This window comes from Tympanuchus pallidicinctus, unplaced genomic scaffold (genome assembly GCF_026119805.1).
Source record: "Tympanuchus pallidicinctus isolate F22 unplaced genomic scaffold, pur_lepc_1.0 scaffold6, whole genome shotgun sequence".
Classification (NCBI taxonomy): domain Eukaryota; kingdom Metazoa; phylum Chordata; class Aves; order Galliformes; family Phasianidae; genus Tympanuchus; species Tympanuchus pallidicinctus.
The window spans coordinates 41,171,602-41,189,070 of NW_026294780.1; the positions used below are offsets into that span (position 1 = coordinate 41,171,602).

Here is a 17,469-nt window from a genome sequence, read left to right on the forward strand (position 1 = left end):
TTTTGTAAGAAACTATTCTCTTTTATTACCTATTCAGTTGGGGTTTTTTGCTTGTTTGTTTTTGTTGCTTTATAAGGATTTCAATGCAGGGGGAGAAGTATTAGAAACATTGAGATGTTGTAGTAAGGGACATGGTTTAGTGGGGAAATATTGGCAGTAGGTAAATGGTTGGACTGGATGCTCTTGAGGATCTTTTCCCACCTTTGTCATTCTATGATTCTATCATTATTGAACAGACCAGAAAAGCCTGATGCAAGGAACGAAATGAAAGGACAGAGCACAGGTGAGTAGGTGATTATACTTTCTGGAACCAATCCACACAAACATCCCAAAAAGGTAACAAAGGCCAAAAAAAAAAAAGATAATAAAGGTGCTTCATGTGTTTTCAGAAGGGTGAGTAAAACGCGTGTTTCAGGAGGCAGTATTTCTGGAAAGTATTCTGGCACTGGAGATGACTCTGAGGTTATCTCATTGGAAGTATTCTCTTGAGTCAGATCATGGAATTATTAGTGGAATGGTGCACAGATCAGAAAAGAGAAATATAATTGATTCATGGGAGCTCTTGGATGAGAAAATAAAGCTTGGCCTTTGCAACGAAACAAAAAGAAAATTATCAGAGCTCTCATCAAAGTGGAAAGAAGCCTCTGGGAAAAAGAAAGGAGATTGACACTACTAAGTTGTTTAAGATAATAACTACCTCCAAAGCAGAAGCCCTGATTTGAGGTTAGGAAAGGAAGTAGCCTATGAGCAATTTACAGAGGATATCTACAGAAGAGACCACATTGTTAAAGGTAGGAAGGAAAGCACATAATGAAAGCTAGTTATTTTTATTTTATTTCTCTGATTCAAGGCAAACAGAAGGCACAGCCACTGGCTAAATTAGGAAGAATATGATGAAGACATATGGATAGAGGAAATCTGGCCCTGGGGAAAAACAAATCTGCCTTTTGTGTCCTGGGGTGAGGAGGAACCAAGCGTGATGGGCCATATGTGGGATGGATGGGGAAGATGTGAGCTGAGAGCAGGGTTCCGCCCCAGTGCATCTCTGTGCATCCCTTCACTGTGGTCTTGCTGGAGACGTGCCCAATCAGGGCAATGGGGGATGCCAGCTTCTCCCAGAGTCTCATGGCAAAGGAGACTTGGTTTGGTTTGGTTTTCCGAGAGCTTTCTGAGAACCCTGCACAGAACAAACAGTGGCTTTGGCGTCTGGCATTTCACATTGCCACACTAGGCAAGGAAAGGAGCACAACGCCAGCATGGAGTGAGGGGGTAAGGAGGAAAAGTGAGCCCTCGAGGGGGGGCTACATCCTGGGTTACCACAGGGACCTTGGTGAGGATGTTCATGCCAGTTAGTTCAGCTGTTGGCCCCACTGCGGGGAAGAATCCTTAAACTTTCTCCAAAACCTCAGGTTGTGATGGGTTAAATATGAAAGCCTACATCTCCTTTCTCTTCTCTATAGGATTTGTTCCCTCCAGAGGATTCTGGTTATTCTTAAGAGAGGTCAAGTAGAGACATCGAGTAGCTGGGACCCGAGTCACTAACCAGGTTATGGCCGTGCTGGTGTAAAAAAAAAAGTATGGGAAAGTGCCCAGCCTCATGAATTTCCACTCAGGCCATGGCAGAGTTCAAAAAGCTTTTTGGGACACTTAGAAAAAGCAGATAAAAGCATATAAGGAAGCAGAAGAGACTTTACCAAAAGGCAGGGTGCAGTGAGCAGCCGGACCAAAGTGTTCTCATTTTTAATATTTCCATTTCCCCTTCTAAACTTTTTTTCAGAGCTGCGGAAAATAATGAGAAAATGTGCTTCCTTGAGACAAGCCCGCGCTATCAGCTAAGCAACCTCACATTCACTGCAGCTCTCCAAGTACTCTGGAATGCTTTTCAGCCCAGAGGATAATGGTATCAGACGACCAGAAAAGCTGTCCTGTAAAAGACTGTTATTATGATTTCCAGCCTCAGAAGTTGGCTTAATCCAGCTGAGCACACACATGTTATTTAGAGAGGAGACGGCGCTCAGACGCGACTATCGGCGTTATCTTCATTGCAAAGGAAGAATTCAGCTGGTGAAAGCTGCGTTTTTGTCCTCAGCCCTACAAACACCGGCTCTGCGGTGACTCAATGTGGGTCTGTTTGCACGGGTGTGCATCTGCCCCCAGCCCCGTTTGCCCCACTGCCACCCCATCCATCACAATGGCAAGGGTTGCCCCCCTTGACTGCAACCGTGAGGGTTGCAGTCTCACGAGCTGCTCCGTGCACGCGCACAGGGTAAGGCATGAAAGCAAGGGTTAATGGGGGGCTCCGTGGCAAACCTCCCCTGCACCAGAGATGAGCGCAGGGGCCTTAAAATAAATCTGTCTTTCTAAAGCAGAGACGTGAAATGGAGGTTTGAGATCAAAGGCTGGGATTCTCACATTTTGCCAAGATAGACATATCCATTCACAAGATTGCGGTGTAACAAAATACTTGCTAATGAAGAGAATCATAATCTTATTATTAGCCCCAACCTACAACAGTGTGTCATTCAGGAGCGGGCTAGAATGTGCCCTACTTTAGCAAGTTGCACAGTGCTTCTCTTTGCATTTAACGAGCTGTGATTGTGTTTATTTTCAGCAGCAATCATGCCCGTTCATTTTTGACCAGGATCTGATGGCTAATGATGGAAATCAACAGGATAGATGGGGCTGGGCTTAAGGATAGAAAATGCAGGTGGGTATCCCCGGAATTTGCTCCTCAACCATGAAAAGGCAAAGTGCTTGGCAAGGGAGAGCCACGTCTGACTTCTGTGCTGCTTCACAGTGGTTTCCAGTCCAGCGGTCAGACCTGCCTCTGAGGGCAATGAGGACTTGTGGCCGTATCAAACCAAAGGATGACTTCCCTCCCCCCCCCCCCCCGCCACCATTCTCTGCTTGTCCCCAGAGCCTTGGTGGCAGCTCAGCCCGTGCCGTGTTGGGATGCTCCATGGGGCAGCCATCAAATGCGCTGTGCCCACACCTCAGTCCAAATGCACTCTGCTGATTTCTTTGGCAAGCTTGTTAATGTAGCTTAAAAGCTATTATATTTATATATATATATATAAAAATCAGTTTTTACTACGGCTGTCTGTAAGGGCACCTCTCCACAGCAGCCCAGCGCGGTACTCACTGCATGGACATTCCCCCTCCATCACTCCCCCTCTCCTCTCTCCAACGCTGCCCCTGGGCCCCAAATCCCCACTCCCCTCCTCCCGGGGGTGCGGCCCGGAGGGAGAGGAGCGTTCTCTGTCCAGGCAGGGGCGGTGCGGAGGCCGGGCCGGGGCGGTGCTGCCCGGCGGGGAGCGGGGAGCCTGGGGCAGCCGCTGCCGCAGCCATGGCCGAGGGCTCGGAGAAGGTACCCATCGCCCGAGCGGGGCCCGAAGACGTGGAGCAGGGCCTGCCGCCCGTGAGTGCCACTGGGATGGGCTGAATGAGACGGGCTGGGAGGGGTGCGATGGGAAGGGAAGGGAAGGGAAGGGAAGGGAAGGGAAGGGAAGGGAAGGGAAGGGAAGGGAAGGGAAGGGAAGGGAAGGGAAGGGAAGGGAAGGGAAGGGAAGGGAAGGGAAGGGAAGGGAAGGGAAGGGAAGGGAAGGGAAGGGAAGGGAAGGGAAGGGAAGGGAAGGGAAGGGAAGGGAAGGGAAGGGAAGGGACACAACAGATTGGATCAGAAATGGGGTGAGGGGGTTGGGATGAGATGTGTCGAATTGGGATGGTATGAAATGGGATGGGTCAGGATGGGTCTGCTAGATCGATATGGGATGGGTCAGGATAGAATAAAATGGATTGGATTGGGATGGGTCAGATCAGATTGGGATGGGATTGTTTGGAAAGAGATGAGTCAGAATGAGATGAGACGGGATGGGTTGGGTTCAGAGTGGACAGATTAAGATAGAACAGAAAATGTCAGGTTGGGATGGGTTGGGACTAGATTGGAACGAGTCAGGATGCAGTGGGTCAGACAAGGTTAGGATGACATGGAATTCACCAGATCAGGACTGAATTGATGGGTTTAGACAAGGTGGGATGGGTTGGGATGGGATGAGTTGGGATGGGACCGGCTGGGTTAGGATGGGATGAGACAGATTGGGTCAGGTCAGGATGTGCTTGGTCACAAATGGAAGGGGCGGATGGGTGAGAAGTGATGGGTTGGGCTGGGACATGACAGCCATCACAGCTGGCTCAGGACAGGGACCTCAACTGGTTCCACCAGGTCAGGCTTCCCATTCCAGCACTGTGCTCCCTGCAGGCGTACACGGCAGCAGTGCCCCCTCCAGGGCCAGGGCGGCTGCTGAAGGCAGGGGCCACAGTGCTCATCGCTGGGGCCCTTCTGCTGCTGGCTGGGGCCATTGGCGCCTTCTACTTCTGGAAAGCCACCGAGAGGCAGGTGAGCACGGCCAGCCTGGTACAGGCTGCAAGTAACACAGGGCACAGGCTGGGAACTTGCATTACAGGATCGATAAAGAGGTCTTTTAGCAGGTCTTTTTTTTTCTCATAATCCAAAAAAAAAAAAATAAAATAAACCCACCAAAAATATAATAATTATCTTTATTAGTTGTAGGAATGGAGACTCCTGGAAGTACATTTCTTACTGACTGTGCAACGTATCTCCAGGAGCACAGACACTACATTGATTTCTGCTCACACGTTCTTAGCAAACTCCAAGCACGGTCCCTCCCCAGGGATTCACATCCTGGGCAAACTCCAGCCCTCAGGACAAAACCAGCATTGAAACGCATACATTCCTTCCCCACACCACAGCATGCTCAGACCAAGTCCCACCTGGACCCCGATGTGTGCAGTGCTATATTTAACCCATGAACAGCTGGCCCATTGGTGGGTTGTGCATGCATGGAGGCATTTATGGTTAACAGCTGTGGAACAACTTTTCAAGCCTCGGTACGTTTTCTTATTTACATTTTCTGGGGTAGATAAAAGACACTGCACGCAAAGAACAAAACTAAGAAGTTGCTGACCACTTTAAGAATCTACTTTCAGAAGCATCATGAGCGTTATGCTGTGTTAATACATAAATTTCACTTTCTACTCAGCTAAGTTTTGGTTTAAAACATATGTTAAGCATGACGGTGCCCACCTGAATTTAGGTTGCTCTGTTAGCACAGTTCGGATCTTTGGGTTTACTTTGGAAAAGGATTTGCACAACTTCCAGCCATGCTGCAGTCCCATCAAGGAGGTCCTTGTGCAAGTCCCAGCAGCAGAGCAGAGCTCCCTGGGAGATACATGCATGCACGTAGCAATAATATAGATAGTCAGAGAAAGTACAAGGTTAAACACCAAACAAAGAGACAAGACACATTGCTGACCTCTAAGCCAGGCTGCAAATGCCATCCTCTAGGCTCTTGAAAGGATAAAGGAGGCTGTGGATGCCCCATCCCTGGAGGCATTCAAGGCCAGGCTGGATGTGGCTCTGGGCAGCCTGGTCTGCTGGTTGGTGACCCTGCACATAGCAGGGGGGTTGAAACTAAATGATCATTGTGGTCCTTTTCAACCCAGGCCGTTCTATGATTCTATGACATCCATGGGTACATAGGCTGGCAGGGACACAGTGAATCAGCAGGAAAATTTCCCCCTATGTATTGCTCCATCCATCTGAATCCTAGTTTGCAAAACATAGAACCATCGAACACCCCAAGTTGGAAAGAACCCATAATGATCGTTGAGTTCAACTCCTGTCATATCCAGAGCTGTCATTAAGATTCACAGTCAAATTCCAGGTTGACTGGGAAAAGTGGGAGGCATTTTTCCAAGGTGCCTCCAAGCTTGGGACTTGAAAGTGCTTAGGAAGCAACTCTACAAATCACATTCATAAAATAGCTTAAGGTAAACTTATTTATTGTAAATCCCTATTGTAAGCTCTCTTAACTGACAGCAATAATAAAAGGTCTCAAATCTGGCTTCAAATCTGGCTCAGCCCCTAGGAGGGAATGCTGCAGGCATAGGTCTGGGTGTGTGCACCTCGTTCAATTGGAGCCTGAGATAGTAGAGAACGTGGGCCTGCACGTGTGTAATTGGGGAACCATAAATCTTTAGCACCCTCAACTTCCCTGAGTGAGGGTGAGGGAAGAAGAAATTTGTCTCTAGCTGTCAGTGTGAATTTTTCGTTACAGTGCTGCTGCAAGGCATTTTGTTTGTTTTGTTTTGAGACTGAAAGTGAGCTGCTCATGCAGCACTTTTATCTGGACTGCACAAGAGAATCAAATAAACCCTCTGCTGCACAGAGGCTGTAGGGTCTCCTCCTTGGGGATCTCCCAGAGCCGCCTGGACGTGGCCCTGGGCACCCTGCTCTGGGTGTCCCTGCTGGGGCAGGGGATGGAGGAGAGGGACCCAGAGGGCCCTGCCAGCCTCAGCAGTGCTGTGGTTCTGTGAGTAGGGTCATGACCACCAGGTTGATCCATCACCTGGTTCAGGAAGAAGACAACGCACAGCGTTAGTGCATTACTGCTCTGTTATTTATTGCAGGTGTACAACGTTCACTACACCATGAGCATTAATGGAAAAGTGCAGGACGGATCGATGGAAATAGATGCCGGAAACAACTTGGAGACATTCAAAACAGGAAGCGGCAGTGAAGAGGCTGTTGAAGTTCATGATTTCCAGATTGTAAGTGCTGCCACTGGGTCCCTCACACCCTTCTCTCCAATGCCTACACCCCACTGTCCCAGCTCTCAGCTCGGCTTGTGGGAGGTTTCTGTGCCCTTGCTGCCCACACAGACATCCACGCTCCCCTGGCTTGCTCTCACAGCAAGGCCAGCAGTTTCCTCCAAAATGGAGTCCACGTATCCTTTAGGGGTAATTCTTGCCAAGGTCCTCTCCAACATGGATTAGGCTGCATCAGATTTGGCTCCAAGCACGCTTTCAAATCATTAAAATAGAGCTGCAACGTGTGCCCTCAGGATCATGCTAGGAAAACTCTCTGGCAGGCTGTGCCACAGCCCTTGTGTGACTTTGTAGGATTTGAACTGGAGAAACACACCTTCGTATCCAAAATGTCAGCACTTGAGGAACACAAGATCAACACCTTAAGCCAAGCAGACACCAGGGACAAACTTCTATAGCGCTCTCTGCACTGAGATCAAGGATGGGAGCCTGGGGCCAAGCTTAGGGGAGGGGACAGAGGAATGCAGCACAACTTTGCATCCATGTGTCAGATGTGCTCTGTTTAGTGATTTGATCCAGCAGCAAATATATTTGGGTACCCAAGTTCTTGAGAATGGTGGCTCAGCAGCCAGCCTGGGCTCATGGGTGACAAATCTCAGCATAATAACCAGGTGAGCTGCTCACAGAGCTGCACCATACCCAAGCTAATAAAGGTCAGGATGTGTGGGACCCCGGGCAGCCTGTTTTAATGTGTGACACCCCTACCTACTTACAGCAAGGGGTTGAAACTGAATGGGCTTTAAGATCCCTTCCAACCCAAGCCACCCTGTGATTCTATGAAAGGTCTGTCTGGGCAACGCCTGTCCTGTGCAAAAATTTTTTACAGGACCAAGATGCTGTAGTTCATGTTCTCAGGTGCAAAACACTTAACTTCAAAGTCCTCCCTAAGTCAAAGCAGCATCTAAAGCAAAGGACAGCAGCAGGTGTCAGGAGGACTGCTTTCTATTCTAGAAAGCAGAGGAAATCCAGCGCCTTGACTTCTCTACAAATACAAGCAAATCCAAGCCAGGAGACTGGGAACCCAGCTTGCCCAACAGCTGGAGTTCAGCTTTTACCAATCTCTAGCAAACATCACCATAGCAACATTAACAGCAGCTGAATAAGGGCATCTGCAGCAAGCTCTCATTGTTCCTCTTCATTATTCCACATCTGCACAAAGGCTCCAGCTCAACAGAAAGATGCTGAAGTCACAGCACTGCCAGGCATGCTGCTGGCTGACCTAAGAGCCAGGTCAGATCAACTACCCAAGTGTGGCTGCTACCTATCAGGGTTGTGCCTGATCACAGTCCCAAGGCTCAGCGAGAGCAAAGGGACGCTGCCAGTCAGGTTTTGAGCTGAGAATGGACATAAGGGAGAAAGAAAGGCACTTCCAAAGGCCAACCGTTTACATTAGCATCCTTAGATTGATTGACACAGCTCGGATGACTGCGTGCCCAGCAAAGACTTGGATATAAGGGTAGATGTGGTGCAGAGGGACATGGTTCAGTGGGCATGGTGGTGATGCACCTACGGTTGGACTAGGTGATCTTAGTGGCCTTCTCCAACCTTCATGATCCTGTGGTTATGCAAGGCTGAGCTGCTCCTACCATGCTCTAGAACAAGTCCCAGAGTGTGCTGGTGTGTCTGTTTTTAAATAAGACTCAGTGTTCAGACTAGAAGCTCAGAGACAGTGTTGGCTGGGGTAGCACGAGGGGTCTATGGGGCAGGGGGACACAGAGGGCTGCACCCAAATGTGTGTCCTATTCCTTAGGGCATCACCGGCATCCGATTTGCTGGAGGAGAGAAGTGTTACATCAAGGCCCAGCCCAAAGCTCGCGTGCCTGAGGTGGATGCCATGACCAAGGCCAGCCTGTCCTCTGACCTGGTAAGGGCTACTGGTATGAGGGGGGGATGAGCAGGGGGCATTGGTGGCATGAGAAAAGGCTGGGCAGGAGGCTGTGCTGGGGAAGCATGGAGGAAGCAATGCAGACAGCCACAGGGATAGAACCCAAGGGAATGCTTACCAAACTAGAGCAACTCCACTTATCAAGGCTTGGGAAATACTGAATGTTACTGCAAAATTTCAGCTAACTCAGAAGAAATAACAGTAAACATTAAGAATTTACCTAATTAGCCCGCATCGGTCTTCATTTTAGAACACTGCGTTGACTAAATTTCACAGATCCTGCATCACACAAGCTGCAATACTCACCCAGCTACCATGAAAACCACTCCCATCCCATTCATATAAATTGTTTCAGGCCCTCCCCCATTGCTTGACTTTTGCAGTTAGATGAATGACCGGTGTGGCAAAGCAGTATTTATTTTCCTACTTACAGGAATTCTCCCTCTGATAAGCACATACATCTGAGTACTGACAGTGCATCCTTACAGCACATGTAGCCAACTTTGCCCATAAAAATGGCTGATGGAAATAAGCTTGCGTAGACCCCCGAAGTCTGCCTGCTCATAAGCCATGGTAATTTCAAAGCAGAAACAAAGGATATTTTTTATATTGGCAAAGTGGATTCTCTTATTTCTGATGCTGATGGAAACTTAAGGGGAAGAAAAAAAAACAAAAATCAAGAGCTCTCAGTAGACAGATTGGATGGTGAACTTCAATGGCTCGAGACCTACAAAGAAATCAATAAACACATTAAAGGAACAACAACTTGACAGAATAAATTGATCTAGTCAGTTATGTAACGAGTTTCGATGACTTTTATGGAAGCAATTTAGAATTTTAACTTTGAAATCGTACTGGTTTTCAGGATTCACAAGTTGGTTTTCTTTTAATATTTCACTGTTGCTATAAAATACTTACACATTTTATGTAAAATAATACTTTGAACTAACGACTTTAAAGAATCAATCACTGGCATTTGCCTACGTTACTTTGAAGATACAAACCAAAAACCTGCAGGGTACACTTCAAAAAGGCAGGCTCCTTTAACTCGCACTTCAAGCTTTTGGTCAATTGAATTGCTTTTACTGAACAAGACCTTTAATCAGAGCCATCACGTTGACTTGAAACTGGAAGCTGCACCAGTTCTCGTACCGTAATCCTCTGCAAAATTTGCAAGCAAGACTTCTTTTCTTTTTTAAACATCTGTTGTAAGCAGAGCTGTAGAGCGTAGGAGAACATGAGATGAGAGCAGGCATAACAGAGGAATGGGGTCTCATTTTTGGCTGGCCTAATTCACTGCTCATCTCTTGAAGCTGGTGGACGTTCACAGGTTTTTACCACTGAAATCCTGGCACTTGGGCCTGGGAGATCTCTCATACATAGGGCAAAAGTATTCTAAAGAGAAGAGGGTGAAACCACAACCCCAGCAAAACCTGACAGCAGGTTGGCTCACTACAATCAGCTGGCATTCATGAAATAAAGGATGCGCAGCGTTAGTTGCAGCTGATGATTACACAGTTTGATGCCCAAGAGTTAGCAGCAGGCAGGCAGAAGGCTACTCACTGAACTAGCAAAGGATTTGTGCTCTTCTGTTTGCAGGAAGATGAAATCATGCCTGTTAGATTTGATGAAAACTCTCTTATCTGGGTGGCTGCAGACGAGCCCATCAAGCACAACGGTTTCCTAAGCCCCAAAATTTTAGAGCTTTGTGGGGATCTTCCGATTTTCTGGCTTCGACCTACATATCCCAAAGGTAACATTTCTTGTATTTCAAAAGCGTTAGAACCAAACTGCTCAGGCAGCTGGAATGCCATAACTGGCCAAGGGCTGGGAACCAGCAAACGACTGGTCCGAGATCATGCCCTGCCATGTTTCCCAATGCTTCTCCAGTAGATTTCGGTGGAGGGATCAGATGGGCAACTTGATAGATGAAGTTTGTGAGGCCCTGGAGGTCAACCCTGGGTGGAAGTGTGGTCATCAAACACAGCCACTCCTAGCAAAGGTGTTCAGGAGTAACCAGGCTGATAGTAACTTCTCCAGGTACATCCCAGGCCTGGAAGGAGAAGAGAGGGCTTGAAAGGATTTATTCCTCCTTGCACCATCTAGTTTTAAAACACTGGGGGGGGGGAAAGAAAAAAATACCCATGAGAGCACCTGGGGATCCAAGCAAGCTGCCATTATCTTCCATTTTTCTTATGATCTTGCACTTCCTACCGGGTAACAAAAGAGCAGCATCAAAGCAGCTCCCACCAGGTTCACCACCTGGACTTGGGAAGAGGGCATCAGCCTGCCACAACAGCACATACAATGGCCCTTGTGAGTGCTGGCAGCTGCTGCTGAGGTAACATCAGTGACTACGCTGGAAGCCAAAAGCATCTTCTTACACCTGCTTAGCTTCAAGGGAAGAAAGAGGGAGAAAAAGCTTCACCCCCACTTTGGAATGATATCAGTTCCTTATAATGCACAGGAAAGCAAGGAGTTCCCACTGGGGTGCTTATCAAGTTTTCCATTTTGCTGTTTGCTCTTCCCTCACTGGTTTTCCTAGCTTTTATTAAACACACCATTGCAGTCTGGATGTGTGGATAAATACAAAGATATATTCAAAATGTGACTACTTCTTCAGATAAACAAAGAGAAAGGAGAGAAATGAAGAGAAATAAACGCCAGTCCGAGTCAAACTTCGATGCAGAAGACACAGCAGCTGCTGTTAAAGAAGTGAACACCAGGTCCACCCCCACCCAGCTGATTCAAGAGCTTGGCCCCCAGCCTAATGAAACCAGGCCAATGCAGCAAGAAAGCGACCAAACACTTAACCCAGACAACCCATACAATGTGAGTATTTGCACCACAGAGCACAAGACTGTGGTGCACAGGTAATGCTAATGACACGGTCGGGCTTATCTTTTAGTTATTTCAATCTGCACTCGGCTCATTCAGTTTTTCTCCACGAAACATGTCTACATACAAGTCCAAAAAGGTCTTCTCCCTCTCCCAGCCCTAGTTTTAAACTAAGCCTCAGCAAGATGAAGTGCTTGAGGTGGTAAGATCAAGAGAAGCTGATGAAAAGTTGCTTTTGAAGGGCTCCAAGGCCCACTAAGAAGTACTAGATGATGATAAACTGGAAGCTAGCCTTAATCACCTAGCTGTACCCCAACAAAGGTAAAGCATGAACCTAGTAGCTAGGACTTACATCATGCTCTTAAATATACAAACCAGCATCAGACCCCTAGAGAAGAAGAAAGTGGTAGTTTATGTCTGATTTCAAAGATATTAGGGGTTAAGCCAAAACATGGAATGTTATGGGTTGGAATGGACTTTAAAGCCCATCCAGCTCCAAGTCCATGCCGTGGGCAGTGCCACCCAGCAGCTCAGGCTGCCCAGGGCCCTGTACAAACTGGCCTTGAGTGCCTCCATGGATGGGGCCCTACAGCTTCTCTGGACAGCTGTGCCAGTGCTCATAGCAAAGAGTTTCCTCCTAAATGGAGATCTACTCCTTCAACCTGCTCTCTCCATCTGGAAGACAGGATCTCTTGCAAGCTGCTCAGAGGCAGCAGTAGCACATGGAAGGTGACCATTGGGACATTTGTTGCTGCTCTCTGAGATGAGGCAGCGTGCAGCAGCCATACAGTAGGCAGCCTGTAGTCCAGTGCACCAGTGCCAGAGAATTTACACTCACCATTTGGTGCAGCAGGAGTAAGTCACTTTAATACAATACTGTTACAAGATTAATGCCTCCTGCTTTGGAAATAAGTCCCAGCTTTGACATTTATGCAACAGCAGGAGATCATTATGCTGTGACAGCATTCTGCCGAGTTGACATCCCTTAATTAAACTCAAATTAATCACTCCAAATAAAGTGGATCTAAACTGACTCTCATGAGGTCAGTAGAATAGCAATGGCTGTGGAATTCAGCTTCTCTTTGCATCCACTAGCGTGAAGTCCATGAGGCCCCACTTCCCTTTTTCTCTGGGAGCAGCAGCAGGGCAGTTGCAGCAGCTTCATTCTCCCAGCCAGAAGGATACATGCCAGAGCCACAGCTTCCAGCTCCCCACACTTCTTCCATCCTGCAGGGCAGGACTCACCATCATTAGCAGTTACCCCATAGATGCCTTTAGCCAAGCTTTCCCTAGAGGCAGATTTGTCTAATTCCAAAGGACCATTAATTACGTTGTAGCTCTTTCCCCCAGGATAGAAGGAATCATGCTTACAACTATTCCTCCTCACCCACTGCATAAAGGGACTCTGGACAATGAGCTCTCATGCAGAAGCTCACACTGCTGCCATCTAAACCCAAGGAAGAAAACTCAAGGGAACCAACATCCCAACATCCCTCCCCCTTGCTATCAGGTTGGGGAAGGAGACTCCAAAGGCCTGAGCTCAGCCAAGTGGTCCCCAGCAGCACACACCAGCCTGGAGAGGAGAACGCATCCTCTGTGCCCCGCTGCTGCAGTGTGCTGCTGGTTTCCAAGTGAAAAACACTCAGGGCCAACTTAGATGCCAGCATCTGCTGTTTGCTGCTGCTTTTCTCAAAGCGTTCTTGAAAAAAGAACAATTCAGCTTCAAAATTAGAATATTCAGTTTGTTTGGTGGTTTGGTTTGTTTGTTGTTTTGTTGTTTTTTGTTTTCCCCCCAAAATAGGAAAATGATTCTGAAGGGAGAAAGCAAAAGCAAAAGCTTGCTTTTAAATATTTCACACACACTGTGTTCCATGCAACTGCATACTGTTAGGTACAGAACAGGTAGAAATCCCACTGTCCACAAAGCAACTCAGTGTGGCACTCAGGAAAAAAAAGCTGAAAGAAAGACGAGAGAGAAGTTTTCTGAGTTAAAAAAAAAAAAGACAAAAACATTAAAACATTAAAAAAACATTAAAAGTACAGCATAAGCTTCAGACATGGTCATCTACATGAAAGACCCATATGACTACATTCAAGTCTTTTCCATCAGTAACATTCCTACCTTGGGGGTTTTACCGCTGCTGGATCTTTTGCAGGCTGAAGAATAATAATGTATTTCGTTAGAGTTCTTTCCTTTTCTTACCATTTTTACACGGGTGACTGCACCAATTCTACATCCCTGCCAAGCAAAAGGGAACAAAGCAAGGTCCGCTGGTCAGCTAGCAGGAGTGCTGTGCAGTTCAAGGCCAAGGTTTCAGAGCTGATAACACCAACGTTTTGCGTTTCAGCAACTGGAAGGTGAAGGGATGGCTTTTGACCCCATGCTGGACCACCTAGGCGTGTGCTGCATCGAGTGCAGGCGAAGTTACACGCAGTGTCAGAGGATCTGTGAGCCTCTGCTGGGCTACTACCCGTGGCCATACAACTACCAGGGCTGCCGCACCGCCTGCCGTATCATCATGCCCTGCAGCTGGTGGGTCGCTCGCATCATGGGCGTTGTGTGAGAAAGCTTTGGGCTCCTGGAAGAAGCCAGCAGGAGTCTGACAACGCCAAACCGATGGAAGACTACGACCGAAGCAGCGTGGCCAATCCTGGCTTCTAAATCCAAACAGTGCTAAAAGCAAGGGCAGATATTCTAAGTGTAAATAAACCCTTAAATTAAGGCGCCATTAGCTTTACCGATGACAAAGAGCATGCTATGCTAGCAGGCACTGAATTCCAAACTAAGAAGCCTCAAAACAGACAACACTAACTTTGCTCACAAGCTGGTTTAGCAGTCTAGAAAGCTTGTTCATAAATCCAAATTCAGACTTTCATAACAAAAACCTCTCTCTGAGCTAGACGTGAAAATTTATGTCCAATTAGGCAACTGGCTAAACTTGTACACTTGGGAGTACCTTTCATCCACGTAGCTTACCTAAATAAATCACAAGTTAAGTCGTACCCCGTTGCTATCCGTACAGGGCTGCCAGGTCATTATGAATGGTTATAAACCAATTACAGCATACCTTTCCCACAAAGCTGCTCCAGGGGACATGGGAAAGCTCACATCGTGTTTAATCAGAAACAAACGGCAGGAAGAGGGGCTGTGGGATGGAATTTGTGTGGCTGCAGAATCAAAACCCTTCGCACATCCCAACATCAAAGCTACCCCGGCATCAAGAGTCTTGTATCCATGATACCACTGCAGTGTCTGACAAATATCTGCCATCCAGAGACTGCAGCTAGAGTATTTACACCCAACTGTAGGCCAAAGAGTCTCAAGACCCTTCTGAATCTACAAGAGCCACTGTTATTTATAAACCCTTGAACTAGACACTTTGGACACAAGATTACAACCCCCTCCTTATTCTACATGGACAGCGGTTGTTCACGGCCTTCGCTGGAGCTAACCTCTGTTCCCTACAAGAGAAATTGCTTACTGGTAAATGGGAGGAAAAAAAGATTTTAACCTCAGCCTTGCTGCTCAGGCAAACTGTGCAGTTAGAGGGATTGATCCCTTTACGTATTACATCTCTACGGAAGGTACTGCACTGCAGTACTCACCCAGGATGGGATGACTTAGGATTCCTAGCCTTTGAACAAAAATGGAAGCATTGCACTGCCTTCATCCACACCACATCTTAAACTCCACCCCTGAGTTCACGGAGCCATCGACACAGGCTTTATAAAAAGAAGGGTCCAACCTTTCAAAGCTCACTTTCTGAAGCATTCGTTTTTGTGACTAAACAGCTCCCGAGATGTTGCAAGCCAAAGCAATGTTATTAGCACAGCATCACACACCAAAAAAAGGAATTAATTTGACATAATCGTGGCTTAAAGAAAATAAAGACAACCTCACGCAGAATGCTAAACAGCGTATCTAAAAAGCAAAGTGTTAAGCGAGGGAAGATGAGAATAGAATTCAGTATTTTGTTCTATTATTATTATAAATAATCTTCACCTTCCCTTAATCTCCAGAACAAACTTGCTTTGAAATATTTAAACTGGAAACTTCTTAGAGTGGGATTTCAAGGCCTGTTACATTTGAGGTTTTCGCTCTTTTGAAAGAAAATGACCTTGATCATTACGTTATTTTAGAAGCATGCCATTCATATGCTTAGAAAAATCTTTTTTTTTTTCTTTTTTCTAATTTTTTTTTTTTTTTTTTTAACTGCTGATTAAACAAATACATTAAAAATGGCAATTGTTTCCTGTAGCTTTTTTTGGATCAAAAAGTGCAGCGGTACCTTCAAGTAGACATTGAAGAACTGTCTGGAGAGGAAAACAAGGCAATTAGTAAGTGAAAACAGTTAAGGGAAAGAGAAAGAAAAGTGTTTATATATATATATATATATATATATAGTTCATATATATATATGAACTACATTGCTGCTAACTTTTGTAGGTAGGGTCATCATCCTGAAGCAACTCATTACCTGCTCCTGCCATTTAAAGACTTTCTCCAGTCAGAAAAAAATCCACATGTTATTTCCACGTCTGCACAGCCTTAAAATTAACTTCCTAACCAAAAGGTGCACATCAGTTTTCTATAGGCAGACTAAACATGTGAAAAGTCAAAAAGCATCTTTCATGGGTGCCTCACTGTCACACGTATCTTAGGCTCCTCTGCAGGCAGCCAAGAAAGCTCCAGTGACTGTAAGACAGACAAATACATTACTGACATAGTTGTGACCAATAAAATTTCCACAGTTACAATATTGCATAATTATTACACAAAAATCACAGATGTCTCAGATTTGCATAGATAATCTTCTCACCAAGAGAGTGGTGAGGTGCTGGAACAGGCTGCCCAGAGAGACTGTGGATGCCTCCAGAGAGACTGGAGGTGTTCAAGACCAGGTTGGATGGGGCCCTGGGCAGCCTGGTCTAGTATGAAATGTGGAGGTTGGTGGCCCTGCATGCAGCAGGGTGTTGGAGCTTGGTGAGCCTTGGAGTCCCTTCCAACCCAAGCTACTGTGATTCTATGATTTAATCCATCTCCAGAAGCTACACAGCAAAACCCCCTCCCCTAGCTCGTGCTTCAAGTAAGCAAATTAGTATTTGTCTATATTAACATATTCAAAGATGGTCTCCTGCTACAGAAAGGTTGCAAAAAAAAAAATAATCTTATTCTTAAAAATGAATCACGTGCTTAAATAAGTTCTGAGGCAGCACAGCAGTGGCAGAGACCAATGCTTCAACAGCATGAAGAGATGCAGCAGTGTGCCCAACTGTGGAGGCTCAGACTGCCCAACAGCATTTACCACTACTGTTGAAGATAGTTTCACCTTGGCACCATGAAAATAGAGTTTAAACAACAACAAAAAGACTGAAGAGATGTGATGGCAGAAGTCTCCTCTTTTATCCATCTATAGCATGCTTTCTCCCCAGCGTTGAGAAGAAATGAACCAGTCTCTTCCCCCATTCATTTTTTTCATGAGGGAGTCATCCTCCACCTGTGTCTGCATTGAGAAAGAGGCTGGAATTGGAAGAGATCTGTCTCTCATAACAATACATCCTTGTCTCAGCACAAATAAATTCAGAATTCTCATTTTCAGGGCAGGATTTTATCAGTGCACAGGCATAAAACTACAGTTGTCAAATAATGGATTTGCACATCAGGATGGACTGAATCTCTGCTCAGAAAGAGCAAAATGCAAATTGATCTATCTTCCACTTCTGAGAGGCTCAACTGATTTTTTACAAGCACTGCACACATACCCTGCATGACAAAGACTGCCTTAAGGTACAACAGTCAGGTATCTTCTATAACCTCAAAACAGCAGCACAGAGTAATCCCACCTGTGGCACTGAATTGCAAAGCTACTGTTACCTTCTGCAGTCCTGTTCCCCCATTTGCAACAGGGTTATAAATCAGTGCTCGGAGGTCAGATTCTCCAGGTGTTCTAAGAAGGGCATCTAGAGATGGCAAAAAGGCTTGTGAAAAATCTCAGGAGTCTGAACAAGTAAAATATCACTAGAATAAGAAAAAACAAGACAGCCAGTCGATTGCCAGT

At 46.3% G+C, this 17,469-nt stretch overlaps 1 protein-coding gene across 1 annotated transcript; it reads left to right on the top strand.

Moving 5' to 3' along the window:
* Positions 1-3,346: 3,346 nt before the first annotated feature.
* CNMD (chondromodulin) lies at positions 3,347-15,560 on the top strand. The gene is made up of 7 exons (XM_052664793.1): positions 3,347-3,418; positions 4,259-4,396; positions 6,490-6,630; positions 8,438-8,551; positions 10,172-10,325; positions 11,196-11,404; positions 13,759-15,560. The coding sequence occupies exons 1-7, from the start codon at positions 3,347-3,349 to the stop codon at positions 13,972-13,974; spliced, it is 1,044 nt and encodes a 347-aa protein (XP_052520753.1). The 3' UTR covers positions 13,975-15,560.
* Positions 15,561-17,469: the final 1,909 nt, after the last annotated feature.

Bases quoted from the DNA above. Each gene is read 5' to 3' on its own strand.
- CNMD (XM_052664793.1), top strand. From the start codon at position 3,347: ATGGCCGAGGGCTCGGAGAAGGTACCCATCGCCCGAGCGGGGCCCGAA. The intron at 4,397-6,489 runs GTGAGCACGGCC...TATTTATTGCAG, and splicing joins GGAAAGCCACCGAGAGGCAG to GTGTACAACGTTCACTACAC. The intron at 10,326-11,195 runs GTAACATTTCTT...CTACTTCTTCAG, and splicing joins TCGACCTACATATCCCAAAG to ATAAACAAAGAGAAAGGAGA.